The sequence below is a fragment of the Phycodurus eques genome, chromosome 22 (assembly GCF_024500275.1).
Source record: "Phycodurus eques isolate BA_2022a chromosome 22, UOR_Pequ_1.1, whole genome shotgun sequence".
NCBI classification, from domain to species: domain Eukaryota; kingdom Metazoa; phylum Chordata; class Actinopteri; order Syngnathiformes; family Syngnathidae; genus Phycodurus; species Phycodurus eques.
The window spans coordinates 10,342,551-10,360,559 of record NC_084546.1 but is presented as its reverse complement, the minus strand read 5'-3'; the positions used below and the strand labels follow the sequence as shown (position 1 = coordinate 10,360,559).

General features: G+C 41.3%; 1 protein-coding gene and 2 non-coding genes across 4 annotated transcripts; all 3 read right to left on the bottom strand.

Moving 5' to 3' along the window:
- Positions 1–6,736: 6,736 nt before the first annotated feature.
- slc25a3a (solute carrier family 25 member 3a) lies at positions 6,737–15,403 on the bottom strand. Of its 2 annotated transcripts, none has more exons than XM_061668118.1 (8): positions 15,314–15,403; positions 14,742–14,916; positions 13,810–13,934; positions 10,826–11,005; positions 10,229–10,410; positions 9,690–9,862; positions 8,446–8,556; positions 6,737–7,196 (listed from the first exon to the last, which is right to left on the bottom strand). In XM_061668118.1, the coding sequence occupies exons 2-8, from the start codon at positions 14,881–14,883 to the stop codon at positions 7,039–7,041; spliced, it is 1,071 nt and encodes a 356-aa protein (XP_061524102.1). In that variant the 5' UTR covers positions 14,884–14,916; positions 15,314–15,403; the 3' UTR covers positions 6,737–7,038. The 2 variants fall into 2 exon arrangements, with proteins under 2 accessions (XP_061524102.1, XP_061524101.1); XM_061668117.1 differs by lacking the exon at positions 13,810–13,934 and adding an exon at positions 12,126–12,250.
- LOC133397535 (small nucleolar RNA SNORA53) lies at positions 8,192–8,395 on the bottom strand. The gene has a single exon (XR_009767651.1). It is a non-coding gene; the product is annotated as a small nucleolar RNA SNORA53 (small nucleolar RNA).
- Positions 9,930–10,133, bottom strand: LOC133397534 (small nucleolar RNA SNORA53). Its single transcript, XR_009767650.1, has one exon. It is a non-coding gene; the product is annotated as a small nucleolar RNA SNORA53 (small nucleolar RNA).
- Positions 15,404–18,009: the final 2,606 nt, after the last annotated feature.

Sequence of the window (18,009 nt, the reverse complement as noted above, 5' to 3'; positions counted from 1 at the left end):
GTTTATATGTAAGATGTGTAAGATGTGTATACTTTCCCAGGAATATAACATAAGTAAGGGTAGATATTCAAGATCATGCAGGGGGCATCTTACTCCATATGACAGGGGGGCGTCTGGCCCGCAAAGTTGTATTTGTACAGTTTTACATATTTCCAAACAAGTATGTATATATTATTTTGTTCAAACAAATTAATCACCCTCCACAAGGCTCTCATGTTAAAAGGGTATGGAAAATGAATGAATGAATTTAAGATCGACTGTGACAGGTCCAGTCAAAGCCAGTATGCAGATCATTTCACTTCACAGTCGAGATGGTCAGGCTTTGAAGATAGGAAAGTTGCCTTGGGTCAAAGTGATGCAATGTTTCGTAATCCACAGATAGTAGGTCACGAAATGCTTCAGATTTCACTGTTGTCTTAAGCCACAATTCACAGAGAGCAGAAAAGGGCCAACTCCCACCTTGTTGACTGTGTAGCAGAATCCCGAACAGCCACGGGGACAGGAACAGATCGTGATTGGCTGACACTTTGGCTTTCTGTCACGGCAGACTGTGACAGCCTGATTATATAAAATACTTCCATTTACCTGATGTTGACTGGCAACCAGAGCTCATTTTAATATTATAGGTCTGTCAGTAAATGCTTAGAGTGGGCTTAATAGCAATAACTACAGCCTCCAAATGCGCATTGCACCAACAACCCAAACTGCAGCCATATACCGTTTGCATGAGAACATGTTGTACCCTGCAACCCGTGCTGATGCTGCCCACGTCACAGCATAATGGGGGTGACGATACAGGCTGGTGCCCAATAGGACGTAGCGGTTGTGCTTCGCTCCCCATCCAATGGAATTAGAGGATGCTCATCTCTTAAAGGCACCAATGGGCTTTCATTAGGAGCTTTTGTGTGGACGTTTGAGGACCGTTGCATTTGAACCATGAAGTGAGTGAGAGTGTGCAGGGGTTTGGGGGATTAGGCTTGGAAGGAGGCGGGGCTGTCGTGCGATTACATAACAACACAAAGACCCATCATGGAATGCCTCACGCAATTATTTCATCCTCCAGCTTTAACTGCCCTCTATATTCACATACAATTTGGGGCGAGAAACAGCTATCACTAGCATAGCCAGTCAAATAATGTCTTACAATATGATCTGCACTAAATAGTTTCCCAGTAGCTGCATCTGTCGGATAATGATTGTTTACGCTCGTGTACAATTTGGGAACTTTTTTTTTTTTCTAGTTTTTTAACATTAGAGCGGATCCAACTACCGGAGACAAATTCCTTGTGTGTTTTTTGGACATATTTGGCAAAATAAAGATGATTCTGATTATCTTTATGCACAGAATTCTAGGTGCAGCCGAGGCGTTGAGGGGGTCCGGTTGCTTGGCCTCAGTATTTTGTCTGTGCTTTTCGCAAATGAGATGGTCCTGATGGCCCCATCGTTCCACAATCTTCAACCCTCACTGGAGCGGTTTTAAGCCGAGTGTAAAGCAGTTGATATGAGAATCGGCACTTCCAAATCTGAGGCCATGGTCCTCAGTCGGAAAAGGGTGGAGTGCCCTTTCCGGTTTGAGGAAGAGATCCTGCCCCGATTAGGAGTTCAAGTATCTTTGGGTCTTCTTCACGAGTAAGGGAAGAATGGAGCATGAGATCGACAAGCGGATCGCTGCAGCGTCTGCAGTGATGCGGACTCTGTATCGGTCTGTCGTGGGGAAGAAGGAGCTGAGCGGAAAGGGCAAAGCTCTCGATTTACCGGTCAATCCACGTTCCTACCCTCACCTATGTGTCAGGAGCTCTGGGTCGTGACTGAAAGAACAAGATCGCGGATACAAGCGGGCAAAATGATTTTCCTCCGCAGTGTGTCCAGACTCTTCCTGATAAATAGGGTGAGAAGCTCAGTCATCCGGGAGGGGCTCCGAAGAGTACGAGAGGAGCCAGACGACGTGGCTCAGGGCGTATCTTTAGGATGCCTCTGGATGCCTCTCTGCTGAGGTGTTCCAGGCACGTCCCACTCGGAGAAGGCTCCGTGAAGATCCAGAACGCAAATACACTGCAGTGACCCAACTAGTACTCCGCACTGGAACCTTTCAGCTAATTGGTTAATTCTGAGCCCAGCCACATCCCAGTTGTATGAGGGTGTGCACACTTGTGCAACCACATTGTTTCCGTTATTTTTACTTCCCCTCTCGAAAATATATAAATATATTTTTTGAAATACTTGAGTCTTACAGGTTACAGGTCACATTAATGGTGTTTTTTTTTTTTTTTTTTTTAATGTAATGATTTAGTTTGGTCTAAATTTTTTAGATCACAGAAACCTGGCATTTGAACGGAGCGTGGCAAACTTTATATCCACTGTATGTTGATGGACGCTAGGACAAGTCTACATTGCATGCACCTCTCTCTGTATTCTGGCATCGTTTTCTAGTCCACCCCTAATGCACCCCCGGCCCCCTGCCCTTCACACTCACACTCACACACACACACAGAAAGGCCCCACGTTCATGTGACCTGGAACAATATCAAGTCCGCTCGAAAGCCTCATGGCAAGAGGCTTCAAAGCCAATGAATGGACGCATCAATGCATGTGCCATTGTGGTGTTTCAGTGCCTTTTGTTCTTGCTAACGCTTCCTTTTGTCCGCGACGGATGCCAACACCCACCCACTATCACCCGGGCTTCGAAGAGTGTACCGTTTTGTGTCATGCGACCATTAGGATGTTTCAAATCAGCGGTAATATGAACTTTCATGGTGCAAACCTACAGTTTAGATCCGCAGGCCTGCTGAAACTTTGATTTATATTTGATTGAATTGAAATGAGATTTGCCTTTATTGGTCCCACAATGGGGAATTCACCATCGCCCATCTGTCTGTACAGGGTTCACATTTTGTAGCCTTCAGACAAAATCTTTTGGAATATCTTTACCGTAATTACGATTGGATAAAGACGTGTAATGGGCTTAATGAGGAGTTACGATCATTTTTGCACTTGTATCGACAGTTTGAAGGGCAACCCGTAAATTGTCTTTTACGAAGAAAAAAAAAAAAAAGATTCCCTTTTCTCTGAATGTCTAAAATTTGAAATCAACAACTTTTTGAAAATAGGACTTTTAAGTGTGGCTGTTTCGGCATGGGAGACATTTACTTTAATAAAACCAAGGTGTCCATATTATAAAAATACGAAATTACAAGTGTCTTTACCGTTATTGATCAGATTATATGAAAATGACCCATAAATACACAAAATCTAAACAACAGCCAACCCGTAGAAAACTGTCTAAATAAGTTCCATTAGAGGTGTGTCGACTACTCAATATGAAAAATAGTTGGCTGGGACAGGGTCATGTTTACCACTGTGTTACATCACCTTTTCTTTTAACAGCATTCAATAAACGTTTGGGAACTGAGGACGCTAATTGTTGAAGCTTTGTAGGTGGAATTCTTTCCCATTCTTGCTTGATGTACAGCTTCAGCCGTTCAACAGTCCGGGGTCTCCGTTGACGTATTTTACACTTCATAATGCGCCACTCATTTTCAATGGGAGACAGGTCTGGACTGCAGGCAGGCCAGTCTAGTACCCGCACTCTTTTACTACGAAGCCACGCTGTTGTAACACGTGCAGAATGAGGTTTGGCACTGTCTTGGTGAAATAAGCAGGGACATCCATGAAAAAGACGTTGCTTGGATGGCAGCATATGTTTCTCCGAAACCTATATGTACCTTTCAGCATTAATGGTGCCTTCACAGATGCGTAAGGTACCCATGCCATTGGCACTAACACAGCCCCATACCATCACAGATGCTGGCTTTTGAACTTGGCATCCATAACAGTCCGGATGGTTCTTTTCCTCTTTGGCCCGGAGGACACGACATCCACAGTTTCCAAAAACAATTTGAAATGTGGACTCATCGGACCACAGAACACTTTTCCACTTTCCAAGTCCATCTGAGATGAGCTCGGACTCAGAGAAGCCGGCGGCGTTTCTGGGTGTTGTTGATAAATGGCTTTTGCTTTGCATAGTAGAGTTTCAAGTTGCACTTACGGATGTGCTTACTGACATTGGTTTTCTGAAGTGTTCCTGAGCCCATGCGGTGATATCCTTTATACATCGATGTCGGTTTTTGATGCAGTGCCACCCGAGGGATCGAAGGTCACGGGCATTCAATGTTGGTTTTCGGCCTTGCCGCTTACATGCAGTGATTTCTCCAGATTCTCCGAACCTTTTGATGATATTATGGACCGTAGATGATGAAATCCCTCAATTTCTTGCAATTGTACGTTGAGGAACATTGTCCTTAAACTGTTCAACTATTTTCTCACGCACTTGTTCACAAAGAGGTGAATAACATCTTTGCTTGTAAATGACATGGCACCCACCTGTTCCCAATTAGCCTGCTCACCTGTGGGATTTTTTGCCACCTTTCCCATCTTTTTTGGAACGTGTTGCAGCCATAAAATTCTTAGTTAATGATTATTTGCTAAAAACAATCAAGTTTATCAGTTTGAACATTAAATATCTTGTCTTTGTAGTGTATTCAATTGAATATAGGTCGAACATGATTTGCAAATAATTGTATTCTGTTTTTATTTGTTTAACACAGCATTCCAACTTCATTGGAACTGGGGTTGCATTATTGTTTACTTCCGGATTGTCACGGTCAAGTATTGATGCTGATGGGATCATTTATTTCATGTCTTCAGTGAATGTAGACAGCCATATCCCATACAGTAAGTGTCACTTCTAATGTACATTTAAATTTTAAAAAAATGGATGACGACATTGAATCGAAATTTACAGGCAAGTCTAAGCCCAGCCAAAAACTGGACTAAACTGTCCTTGATGGCTCACTCAGCCACTGCCATCCCCTACAAATCAGTATATGCATGTACTTTTTTGTTATCACACTTTTACCGCTGAAAACACAGTATGTGGACAGTGGAAAACATTTTAGAGCTTTTGATATTTCCTCCAACGGCATAGCGGTGACACTTCAATCCCACACAAATGGGCTCCATTTCCCGCGACCCCCCGGGCTCCAATAAGTAGGCCCGGCTAGGTTCATCCTCTTTCCTGGTACAGATCAGGTTGGCAGCATACAAACTACCTACTTTTATAAGCAACCAAATGGATTCTAATGATGGTTGTGTGTCTGTGTTGCTTTGACCCAGGGCAGGCATGCGACCATTAGATGATGAAAATACCGGTGTTGCACATCCGTCTTTCCACATGTGGCACATTAGGCCTCCACACAGTGAGGCAAATGGGGCCTCGGGGTGGATGATAGTTTTAGGAAATTTCGCAACATTGATATTTATGACTATATATACATGCGTCTTGATGTTAAAGCGGCACATAGACAACCACTGGTCAGCTGTGCCGGGAACATAGCTGTACCAGAAACAGAACAAATCATGCAGAGGGACGCTTGTTTGACAGTAGTAGGGGATCATGGGAGATTCTAGGTTCGGAGAGGTTCAGGGGTGCTGAGGTCCCGACTAGACAAAACAAATTTCAGTGTTTTGCACGTTTTATTGTACATTGCCACTATTTCTGAAAGAAAAGCCCAACACTTTGGGGGAAAGTCTGTGACTGAACTATCAAATCAGATAAAGGATATTTTCAAACCCCAATTCTGGTACAAACATACATAGACAATGGGCCTGTTTTTGTGCCGATTCTGCCTCTTCCTGACCAAGCATGTCAAACAATCTTGTCAGTATCAGGTTAGCCAGTAAAATTGACTTTAGGTCTGATATGTTTTAATCTGGGATTTGCCCAGAGTTTCAGGTCCGAAACAGCTCGGGGCCTACGATCTTAAAAAAAATCAACGTCTTCAAAATTTACGAACAAAAATCTTCGCGTGGGTGCGGGAGAGCAGACTTCTCCCGAGTCATGACGTGGTGAATTGTGACGTGGAACACAATACAGTCAATGCAGAAACTACTTAACAAAAGGCAAAGACTATAAATAAAAAACATCTTACACTATGTCCTTTTTTTGTATAAAAGTGGGTTCCCCAGACATGCAAGAAATATATATATTTTTTTTTTGACAACCCCTTTTTTACAAGGCTCACAGCTCCAGTAACCTTCGGGAACACTCTGAAAACATCGGCACACATCCAGAAGGGTTTCTTCTTCTTTGGTTTTGTGAGATCATCTGCGATCACACGAAATTAGTGGTGGAACAGTCTTGATGTGTGGTGTTCTGTGTTGAGCTTATCAGAGAACACCACAGAGAATTACAACCCAAACTGTTAAATGCCAGATTTTTTTTTTTTTATCTTCATGTGTAGGGTCTGTCACCGATCATCTTTTAAAATGTGACAAATCCTTGTGTACCAGGCCTAACACAGTTCATCACTAAATCTACAAATGTATGTTAAAACTCTACCATGAAAAGCAAATGCCATATAACACCCAACACCACCAGCTTCTCTTTGAACATTGGAGTGCATTGAATATAGGTTGAAAAGCATTTGAAAGTCATTCTCTTTTTATTTACATTTTACACATCCCAACTTCATTGGAATTGGGGTTAGTATTATTCAGTTATTATATTTCATATTCAATGAGCAATACTCAACATTTACTGCAATCGCAATCTACGAACGCTTAACACCTGCACCCAAGCACATTATGGGGGTAACATGTAATAGTTTACACTTTTGTAAGCAAACATTGCTCCATTACAATTCTATAGAAGCGGATAAAGTTTAAAAAAATAAGAAACTTTCCCAAGGAATTGTTTTTAATTTCCATTTTCAAATCACAGGAACAGAATAAAATCATAAGTGTTGCACACCAAGGGAGTATTCTTTGCCCATCTCTTGGTGAGCAAAGACAGACAACACCAGCTCCTTTACCACTTGATTTTGCATGTTAAATATACATGAGTAGTTATTGCCCACATTCATTGATACAGCTGGACTGGGGGCATAAATATAGAAAACTGCAGTGTGCACTGAATGGAAGTTGGGAAACCTGTTGTCATGTGACAGTTGCCACCTAGTGGGGGGAGTGGTGGTGGGGTTGTCACTCCACGCCAAGCTTCTTCTTCAGGGACTCGGGCATCTCAGGGGGGGGTGGGCGTGGCAGACGGAAGTACACCTTAACCGAATCATAGATGAACCACTGCAGAGCAGTCAGGGTACCGATCATAATTATACGGGCAACCAAGCCCTTCCACACACCTGCACAGAGCAGACAGACAGATATTAAAAGGTGACAGATTCATGATATGTTGAAATAAAATTGGTCTCACGTGTGTTCCACTTCAACAAAAAGGAAGCATTATTTCCTTGTAACTATCCAGCAATTTACTTGCAGAGTACAAATGTTTGTTCTCCAAATGCCTTTCTCAGATTATATTTTCTCCCCCACAAAAACAGGACTAAAATTTGTTTAAAAGATGGCGAGTAATAATGACATTATTCAAGACTATACTGGGCTCTGATCATCTATGATCCCGTCAGCAACCATTAGATCGTTCTTTTATTCCCCCTTTAATGTTTCCCACAGTACTGAAATCTATTTGTGGTGGTGGGTATCCGGTGGCTGGCCAGGGCTTTTTGAGGGGGGGTGTTAAAGTTAAACGGACACTTACCGAATATCTTGATAAATTCAAATATGTCAAAAAAAAAAAAAATACAATCGCTTAAATAAATAAAATGTGAACTAAAACAGGGTTCTTCACGAACGTTTCCATTGGTAGCTCTGGACCATGCATGATGTAGTGTAGCCTTACATAATTGGCATACCATCACTTTGTATATAATTAAGATTGACTGTGACTTGAGTTATTTCTGCAAAATATTTTACTGCAAATATGACATTTGCAACAAGCAGTGGCTGACTAAACAGGTCTTTTCTTTTATATAATCTTAAAAGACAATGGAAACGTATGCATGTTGAGATAGATCCATAGCATAAAAGCATGCAAGTATATATAACAGTCAAGGAAGAGTTTAAGATAATTTTAGTCCACAGGTAAAAAAAAATAAAATAAAGTGACACCTGGGATTACATGGACAAATAACTAAAGTGTGCTTTAAGAACTATAGTCATTGCTTTTTGAATAAGCTAAGTTATAAGGGTACAGATAGATATCCGCACAACTGTACAGTCAAGCAGAATTTCCTCGAATCTACCATCCAAAAAACAAGGTGTTTAACGAAAGTCCTGAATAATTGTCCGTCCACCTGGCTAGCAACACTGGGTGATCCCGGTCTGCAGAGGACCGGGTGGCCAGTGGTGCCGGTAAGCCGGGGAACAGGTAGACTGCTCTTACACGCCAATGACTCAAGCACCTCCAACGACACAGCCAGAAAGCTGCGGAGGGGCTCAGCTCAAGAGCACAGCGCCCTCTAGAGGTGGATCTAAGGAGCGTGTAGATAAAATAAATAAATAAAGAAAATAAAATTAAAAAACCTTGACACTGACCTTTGGGTCCTAGCCTCTTGAGGACCTGGACAGCAGTGCTTCCCTTCTCCTTGTTCAGCACAGAAACCACAGAATCGGCAGGGTGCGACACAATGGCGCAAAACACACCAGCTGGACACAAAAAGGAAAAAAACACTTCATTATTTCAACTGAATTTGAAAAAACAGTACACATCCAGTCTGTTGTGCAGTGGCCCCCTGCATATTCACAATTTGGCAATTCCAAATTCACCCATTGGTGGATATATTATTTTTCACCTATCCTTTGTTGTTTGCGGGAAAAACTCACCATTTTTTTTCTGGTTTAAAAAAAAAAAAGAAGTCCAGAAATGATTTTTAAATTGTGACAAAGTACTGTCTACAATTTGTGTATTTGTTGTATTGTAGCTTCTAACTAATAAACAGTTACTGTTGGCCCTAACCACGCAAAACAAACTAGTTATCCGTTTAACCAAACTTCCACAGCAGAAGGTTGTTTTGTGTAAGGTTAAATTCTGTATGCACAGATGCTCACTTGGTCCCAGTCGCCGACTCACTCATCCAATCACATGAGCATGATAGACACGATGGCGGCGCCCTTGTCTTCTGCAGGCTGCTTTGGCCTACAATAGTTTGGCCAAACTAGGGCTAAACACGGCATCAAAACTAACAGCTCAGTGAAACACTGCTAATCCTACCTACAACTGCCAGTTTCTGTTGTCACTGTGTAGAGCCAGTGGTTTTCGGGTCAGTAAACACCTAAGCCTAGCCATTCTAGATTAGTTCTAATTTATTGAGGTGGACCTATATTTGTTCATCTATGCCAGCGACGTATAGTTACTGGCAGAACAATTAAATGCTCTTCCACTGGATGGGAAAAGGTACAATAAACCTGTGTATCTACTTGGGATGTTACAATCCAATGTTAAGAGTGCAATGCTTCTCAAACCCAACACTTTCTGGGGAATTGCATGAGGTCCTCCTGTGGCCAGTGCAGTTAAAAACAAAAAACAAAAAAATGTTTTGATTTCTAAAGAACGACTTTTGGCGTTCTTGGCATTGAATGAGTTAAGTGTTTTGGGATTGTAGTTTGTGATATATTTATGGTTTTAACCATTATTGTGGACAATAACCACTTTAATGAGAGCATCTAGTATTCATGGCAATTTTCTATTCAAGGTCAGTTTCAGGCCCTATTGCCTGCGAATAACGGGGGACCACTGTGTGTAATTTGTGTTGTAAATTCTATTTTTGGAGGTTACTTACCAATGTAACCAGCCACAAAGGTGACCACCAGTTGCTCAGGTTTGCTGCACTCGCTGCGGGGCTTGGGGACAACATACTTGTAGAGCAACTCCACTGTGCGCTCAAAGCAGGCAAATTTCATCATGGTATAAGGGATCTGTCTCATCCACAGAGGTACCACACCCTTGTAGAAACTAGGTTTGAGATTACAACAAGACATCAGACTGCACAGTCCTTTTGTTTCAATATCAAGCAATTATGAATATCCGTTCCCCTGGCTAGCAACACTGGGTGATTTCCTATTTGTAGAGAACAGGTTTGCCAATGTTGCAGGTAAACTGGGAAACAGGTAGATTGCTCTCACACGCCAATGACTCAAGCACCTCCAACTGTACAGCTAAAAAGCTGCTGAGGGCTTCTGCTCAGAGCAGAGTGCCCTCCAGAGGTGGCTCTAAGGAACGTGTTATCACTGAAAACAATTCTGTGCAGCATTTACGTATTCACCCAACCACCAATGTGACAAATCTCAAAAAAACAATGGTAAAAGGTGGTACACTTACGCCCAGAGACCTTCCTCTGCGTACATCTTGGGGACACACTCCCTAAGGTTGTTGGCGTAGCCTGGCTGGGTCTGGATACGCACTTTGACAGCCTCCATAGGAGCCAGAGCGATGTCGGCGAAGAACTCTGCACTGGCTGAGGCAGCAAGGTACAGTGATGTTCTCCACATGTAGGTGTTTTCCTGTTTGACAAGACAAACAAGGGAAAATAAAAATTAGTCTTAAGACAACCACTATCTATCCCACAGGATCACCTTCTGATTGTTGCCTCATGTAATCCATTACACGTGGATGACAGCACAACTGGAGTGAAGTTTTGAAGGAGAAGGGGAAAAAAAAAAATAAAAAATACCACCAAAAGAAAGTAAACTTTCATTAAATTGTTTAAAAACACTACAGTAACAATTTGAAACCACTGGCATATCGAAATGTTTATTTCAGAATTCCATCTTCAAAAAGAATCTCAGTGGAAAGGGATGAGCACTTTCCATACACCACACACATTCGAGAAACAAAGATGTGCACCAGACCTAATCATGTAAATCAAGTTATACCACAACAAAAATTAGCATTCTTTTGCAATATGGCATTGCTAACCTCTCCAAGCAGGTCACTGTAAAAGATCTTAAACACTTCATAGAAGCCAAACTTGCAGAGTCCCTGCATCGAGTAGCCGATGAAGGTGGGTGCCCAGCCCTTCGCCAAGCCTCTGACACCATCCTCCCTCACGGTCACAGAAAACCCATTGCCAATGCTCTTGTACTTGTCTGGGTCAACCTAAGAAAAAAAAAAAAAGAAATACCACATTAAGGACCATGTCATTGCATTTTATCACCAACCCTTTTCGACTAAAATTTAGCAGAGTTCTTTCAATTGTTTCTAAATGGGGGTGGTAATTTTGGAGGGAATTTGAATTTTATCAGTAGTAAGAATAATCATGACAAATTACTTGCAATTTGGCATAACATCAGTGAGACAATTGTGCATCTAATCCCTGGAACAGACTACAAGATTTTAGCGCCATTATTGGCTATTACGGATTACAGATTGTGCTCGACAGTCCTCGTTGTGACATAATTCATACCAACAATTTGGCCTTGAGGGGCCAGTCTTTCTGCCCTATGACACCAAAATGAAAAGTCTCCTATGTTTGATTTTTTTTTTTTTTTTATCTCTTCTGTCTAGTCCAACATCAAGAACCCTCCAACGACGCCTCGCCTCCCGTGACCGCCGATGTCAACAATTTTTCCACACACAAACGTTTATTGAAACTTCAAGCATGAATTGACAGAACGTCCGCCATAATGTTTACGTGCAAGCAAGCTATCTACATGATGACATGTCTGGTTGCTAGCGGTATTAAAGTAGGTGAAGATGACCTCAAGCTCTCCTTGAAGAATGGATAGCATAAACTGTCCTCTCCGGAGCTCTCAGGGATAACACCACATGCTTTGTCTTCTATTTGTTCTTTTTTTCCCCTAACATAAAACATTGCCACAACCAAAACTAGTGTTGTTGTTGCTGCTATGGTAATGGTTATGTAGTGGTGTTGACACATTTTCCGGTCCAATTTCCCCTGATGTAGCTTGAGTTGACAAGATAAGCCTACTGATCATAAAAGACGGCATACGGTGATATATGTTGTGTAGTGTTGCCAGTCGTCTGACTGGAGACGCGGTAAAATTTGATGGCAGTAGTCTGACATGGTGCCATCGTCAGCGACCACCTTTGTCTTGAAGTCTGATCCAGGCATACGTGCAGAAAAAAAAAGGAACTTATTTTCAATACATGGCCCTTGAATCCAGCGCGTCACTGTTCTTAATAGTCATGGAACCAGATGTTGGGAGGAGCGGCTGGATAATTGTTGCCAACATCAAGTGTAGATTCCAATACACACCTGCAGACGACACTTGACAAGATCGAGGGGTACTACTGCTGTGTGTGTCAGGCCGCAGCTCAGGATACCCCCAAAGCCACACAGGGCATAGTACTTTGAGGAGCCAAACGCGCAGCTAAACTCCTCTGTGGTAGAAGGGGGACAACAAACATGCAACATGCAAGGGTCACATGCAACACACAAAAGAATAATCAACACCAATTCAGAGCCACATAATGGAAGAGTTCTCAAGATCTAAAGATATCCCAAAATCCGCCGTCTTGATTGACGCTTTTCCACTGCACAGCAGTCACTCTGCTTTACATGCCACCATTTATATGAGAGTCTGTTTTCCACTTGAAACTACCAAAAATAATGCTGCATTGAATGCGTCAGCTGGACCAAGAGGCTAATAACAGAGGTGAATGAAGGATGAGAGAAAAAAAAAAAAAAAAAATTAGAATGTGGGTATTGGCCTCAACAAGACGACAAACTGTGTTCATTCAGAGATTGAGGGCATGGCCTAGCGAGTGCCATGAGGAGCCTTAGTCGGGTTGGCTGTTCACCACGCGGTTACTGTAGTTCAGTGTGCTCCATGCTCCTTGCAAGTGTTTTCATTTATTCTGCGTGTTTCACTGTTTGTCCCCTTGAAAAACAGCTGAAAGCGCATCGGTTGACCGTGGCTCTCAACGGCATATCTGAAGCTCACTTGTAACTCAAATTGGCTCACGCAGGAAGACAAAACCATGAAAAATCAAAGGCTCATAACTAAATATGTGAAGGTACTACCGTACCTGGTTTGGCCAATCGAAACGCTTAAACACGGAGTACAATTGCATCGAGTCAAGTCACTACCTGGTAGTGGAAAAGGGGAGAATGTTTCAATTCATCTTTAAAAAGGACTCTTCCAATATATATGGCTGCCTCAAACATGCCACCATTTGTTGGAACACCAAAAATCTTGACGTGATTTCAGTATTAACTTTAATGGACCACAGTGATGTTTTGGAGGCCGACAAGTGTACACTGACAGCTCAAACCATGAACAGTTTAAGATTATTAACAATTAATGCCACACAAACTGCAGCATTTTTAACGATGAATTTATCGATTACGATGCCCATACCTAGTTATGAATATGCGCAAAACATCAGTGTGGTCCAAGAAGTTTGTTTTCAACTCAAGATCACCAACAATAAATAATCAAATCACCATTTAACCAATAATTTCTTAAATTATAACAATGCAGTACAATGTAATAATCGTATTTATCAACTGTACTTTTGCCTTTCAAATAAATCTTACCTGATAGGTCAGATGCAACGTTAACAAAACGACAAGTCGGCATAAATGTCGTGCAAAGGTCATGTTGAAATTGAGCCAGAAAATAAATTGGTAAATTGGTAATGAACTGCTTGGTCGGAGTTGACGACTAATCCCTCACAGTCTAGTCTCCTTGACCTACACTCTTCCTCGGTTAGCCTGAGAGGATAAAAGGTCAAATGACATCACGTGTGTGGCGGGCACACAGAATCAATGAGGTTGGAGTCATGCAGTCATGTAGTGATCACTCCAATATGCATGCTGGCGGGCAGGGAACCTCACAACTGGATTATATGCATTTTTCCGTGCAAAATCGAAACTTAAAAAAAAAAAAAAGTCACGGGTAGAGTGCAATAACTGACACAGAGCCGAAAAGACAGACCTGCATTCTGCATTTGACCAGATCGAGGGGAACAACTGCTGTGTGTGTGGTGCCACAGCTCAGAATCCCGCCAAAGCCACACAGGACGAAATACTTCTGAGAGCCAAACTCACAACTGTCTCCCTCTAAAGGAACATGTTACATTTAGGGGTGGGGGTTGGGGGGTGAAAATGGTCCATAAATATATAATATTGAACTGACTATTTTTAAAAGAAACAAAAAGTCAAGCTGTTGGCCTGACAAACTTTAGGGTGTTCAAAATGATCAATTACAAATTACCGCCTTGGCATTTAAACGAGACCTGCCAAAGCAAAGTGCAACAGTGTTGCCAGAAAACTAAGCAATGACATGCTAATTTCAACAAACAAACTTTAAAAAAAAAATAAAAAAAATAAAACTGCACTATGTTGATCAGCTGCACTTGAGCCACCCCCCAAAATAATAGTTGTTGCTTTAAAACCTCCAAGCAGCATTGTCTTGAGAAAAATTGGGATACTGATTTTTCCCGGCCAGGCCTATAGCCAAGTCAAATCAATTTGTTCTACTATAACTACAATAGTCAAGTCTTAAGATCAAGGTTACTGCGTATTTATTAAACAATTTATGGCATTCTGAATCTTGTATTATAACTACCGTCCCACACGCATTACAGTTTGACGCTGCATAAAAACTGGATGTCCTTCCTTGTCCTACATTAGCGGCTTAGCTTTAGCAAAGGCCTGACTATTATCTGATGTCGCCTAAAAACACCCATTACGAATGTTGAAATGCATTTCACTTCACATATAAGTGTAAAAAAATATATATATACATTTTTTTTAAAATCTATGCACTATGACAGTGTAGAATAAGGAACAATGCGGCTTAGCGGACGTTGCTGCTAACACGAGTGCCGAAGGAGGCCTGCGGTAGAAACTGGGGGGATAAATTACCGTCTGCCGTGGCGGCTGCTGCCAGTCTGCGTGTCCTCTGCACGGGAAGACTCTGCTGTGGTTCCTCCACTTTCTGGAGCGTGAACAGCGGGGCACTGAATGGATTGGCCCGGGCGAGCTGCGTCAAAGTCGAGGGATACATGGTGGTGGGGTCCTGTCCGTCCGCGGAGCTGCCCTGCAATGAGCAGCAAGTTAGCTAGGACCGAAAACCCCGAGCCACCCCCACCGGCTAGTTAAACCGATAAATGGAATGGAAGCGTTTTTTTTTTTTTTTACCCGAATTAAATCAGAAGAAACTGAACCAATGAACCGAGCTACGTGCAAGTCGTTAAATAAGTAACATCAAAATAAATAAATCTACCAGTCCCCGTCATATAACACCCATGCCGTACTAGCTTTTATGCTACACTGCAATGCTAACTTGACCGCTCCAAGGTGGAATAGTAGACAAGCAAACTAAATCATTGAAAAAAAACTTATTTTATAGCATGGACATGCAGTAGGATGTCAACCAAAAATGACTATTTTTTTAAATTATATTTTTATTTTTAAAACCGAGTAATTTAACTTACTTCCGTGTGTCTTAAGATGGCGCCTCCGCTTAGCTGCAAACCGGCTCCGAGAGACCCAACGACCTCCCCGTAGAGGTTTTGTCCTTTCGGCTTCTTCTACGCTGCAAATTGAATGCAATTGCTTCTGAGTCCACCCACCGGTAGAAATAAATCATTACACCAGTTATCGCACTTTTTTTTTAGTTAAGTGCTGGAAAGATGACAATAGAAATGTACTGTAGTTGGTTACAATTATACAATTTACCGTCTTGAAAACTTAATAGTCGTCTAACTATTTCAGTTACTGTATCAAAGTAACAATTTGATTACTTTTCTTAAGATCGACTGAAAGCATCAACGGGCTCCTTGGATGTTTCCTCTAAAAAGGGGATTAAAACAATAATTTGGAAAGTATCCAAATATTTGTTCTTTACACAAATAATAAGATGATAACTACACACGATGAAATGTTAATACATGATGAAATTATTTTTAATTTTTTTGCATTACACATACATAATATACATGTGCTCGCACGATACAAACATGACACCATGTTGACCTAATGACAAATATGCACAATTTAGACAGTATCGCTTCATATGACACCCCAAATAAGTGAATGTTTCATTAAAATAAAGGCCAAAATTATAAAGATGAAACTGTTTAGCCGAGTGTCATCTTTTCTTCTGCATGCTATGTTATGAACTGGTTTCATCGGACTTTACGAGACGCTGTATGCACTGTAGGCTACGTGCAGTATGTTACATGCATTAAAGCATACCTTCAATGAAGTGTTCAGAACAAAACAATGCTGTTGTTGTTTTTTAAAGTGCTCTATAAACAAAGTTGAGTTTCTCAAAGATTAAGTCATGCAAGTCTAAGTACACACAAACCTAAACAGTGAAACTGTGAATGGCTCATTAAATCAGTTATGTATCCTTTGTTTGTACACAGTAACTCCAAGTAATTCCAGCAGACAGCAAGTGAACTTTGACAAGTTTGTTTCAGTCATTGTCACTATGCGTTTAACTGTCAACCGGAAGATTTAACACGTTTGTGCAATCATAACTGACGACTCTGATTTAGATTTGATTTTGTACAGTATCAATGTTTATTTAAATATCTAAGCAATATTGATTGATTCAAAGTGCTTTAGTTTCGGGTGGGGGTGGGAGGGGGGGGGGGAAGTACAGCAAATACTGTCACCTTCATGATATTACAATTTTTCTGTTGTATCCGTTATAAATTTAACATTTTAGATTCAGACATGCAAACACCAAAGGCATGAAAATGGTGACTAAAAAAAAAAAAAAATTGTAAGGAGGGTCTGGGGGGGATCCCCGGGCCCCAGCAAATAATTAATTAATTAATATTTTATTATTTTAACAAATTAAGCAATCTGGAAGAAGTGGGTAGAGTAGCCAAATATTGTACTCAATTAAGAGTAGTTAATTGACAATAATGTGACTCAAGTAAAAAGTACACTGAAATTATTAATCAAGTACAGAGTAAATAGTAGCTTATTTTTTTTAACCGCAGCATGAACATCAATTTAAAAAAAAAAATATTCCCCCAAAAAAATTAATGTGCAAATTCTGATGTTGCTGTGTGTGTATGTATAAGCAGTCAAAACTACAACACCACGTCTGTAATTTACTGCACGGTGTTTTCTAAAGTTATAAGTGATCTGTGATATCTACGTTTGGGGGCAGACCGTGCCAGACAAATACTGCAATACATAAAAGCTGTTGTTTTTGTTTGTCTAAATGTAAACAAGAATAGCGCGCCGTTGCCTTCATGGTAACGACGACCTTTCCAACATGGCCGACCACTCTTTCGTTCTGACGCCTATGATTCGCCAATGTGTCAAACCGCTGCATTGTAGCGCTAACTACTGGCAAGGAGGATAGGATACATTGAAATAAGGCCAATATCGGTCCAATAACGATACCTTGTGTCGGTACTCGTCCATCCCTAGTTAGCTTTTTTTTTTTTTTTTTTTATAAAACAGTCTGAGTTATGCAATAAATTTATCTGTGATCCACCCAATATCAGGATAATTTTTTTTGCCTTTGTTACATTTTAACAAACAAGTAATAAATTTGATCTAACAAAGGTAAAGGGAAAATATTAACCATACTGTGTATACAGCTTTTAATTGGGAGGAAGTAAACATCTTTAGTATTTTAATAAAAGTATTTTGTGATGCATTAAAACCCCCAAAATGCAACACATCCACCAGACCCAAAAACACTGGCTGAATAACAATTTGAACCCCACACAAGGGTTAATTAATGATTCAATTCAAATGTATTGAGCACAAAATGAAATGATGATGATGAAAACAAAAATTTCAAAATTTTTGCATGCAAATGACTGTTTCCGGACGGTTCTGGTCATCATTGGCAGTCTGCTTCTTCCACATCTTGGCCATGGTGAACAGCTTGAGGTCGGACTGGTTGGCGTCGGGGAAAATGTAGTCCTAGTACTCCTGCCAGCCCGCGTCCGACTCCTCTTCGACCATGAGCTTCTTCTTCCTCCTCGACCTTCTCAGGTAGCAGATTCCAGACTCGTTCCCTGCTGCCATCCAAACCGAATCCGGCCTTCCAAGACAAAAGCAGCATGAGTCTCTTTCTCCTTCTCCTCAGGCTCTTCTTGGCCTCCGCCAAGACCTGATGGCACTTGTGCAGCCGCTTGCTGCCTTCCAGCGACAA

Excerpts from the sequence above, each read along its gene's own strand:
- slc25a3a (XM_061668118.1), bottom strand. The coding sequence starts at position 14,883 with ATGTATCCCTCGACTTTGACGCAGCTCGCCCGGGCCAATCCATTCAGT. Across the intron at positions 11,006-13,809 it reads TGGTCAAATGCAGAATGCAG|GTTGACCCAGACAAGTACAA; the intron begins GTCTGTCTTTTC and ends TTTTTTTCTTAG. Across the intron at positions 7,197-8,445 it reads CAAGAGGCTAGGACCCAAAG|GTGTGTGGAAGGGCTTGGTT; the intron begins GTCAGTGTCAAG and ends TGCTCTGTGCAG.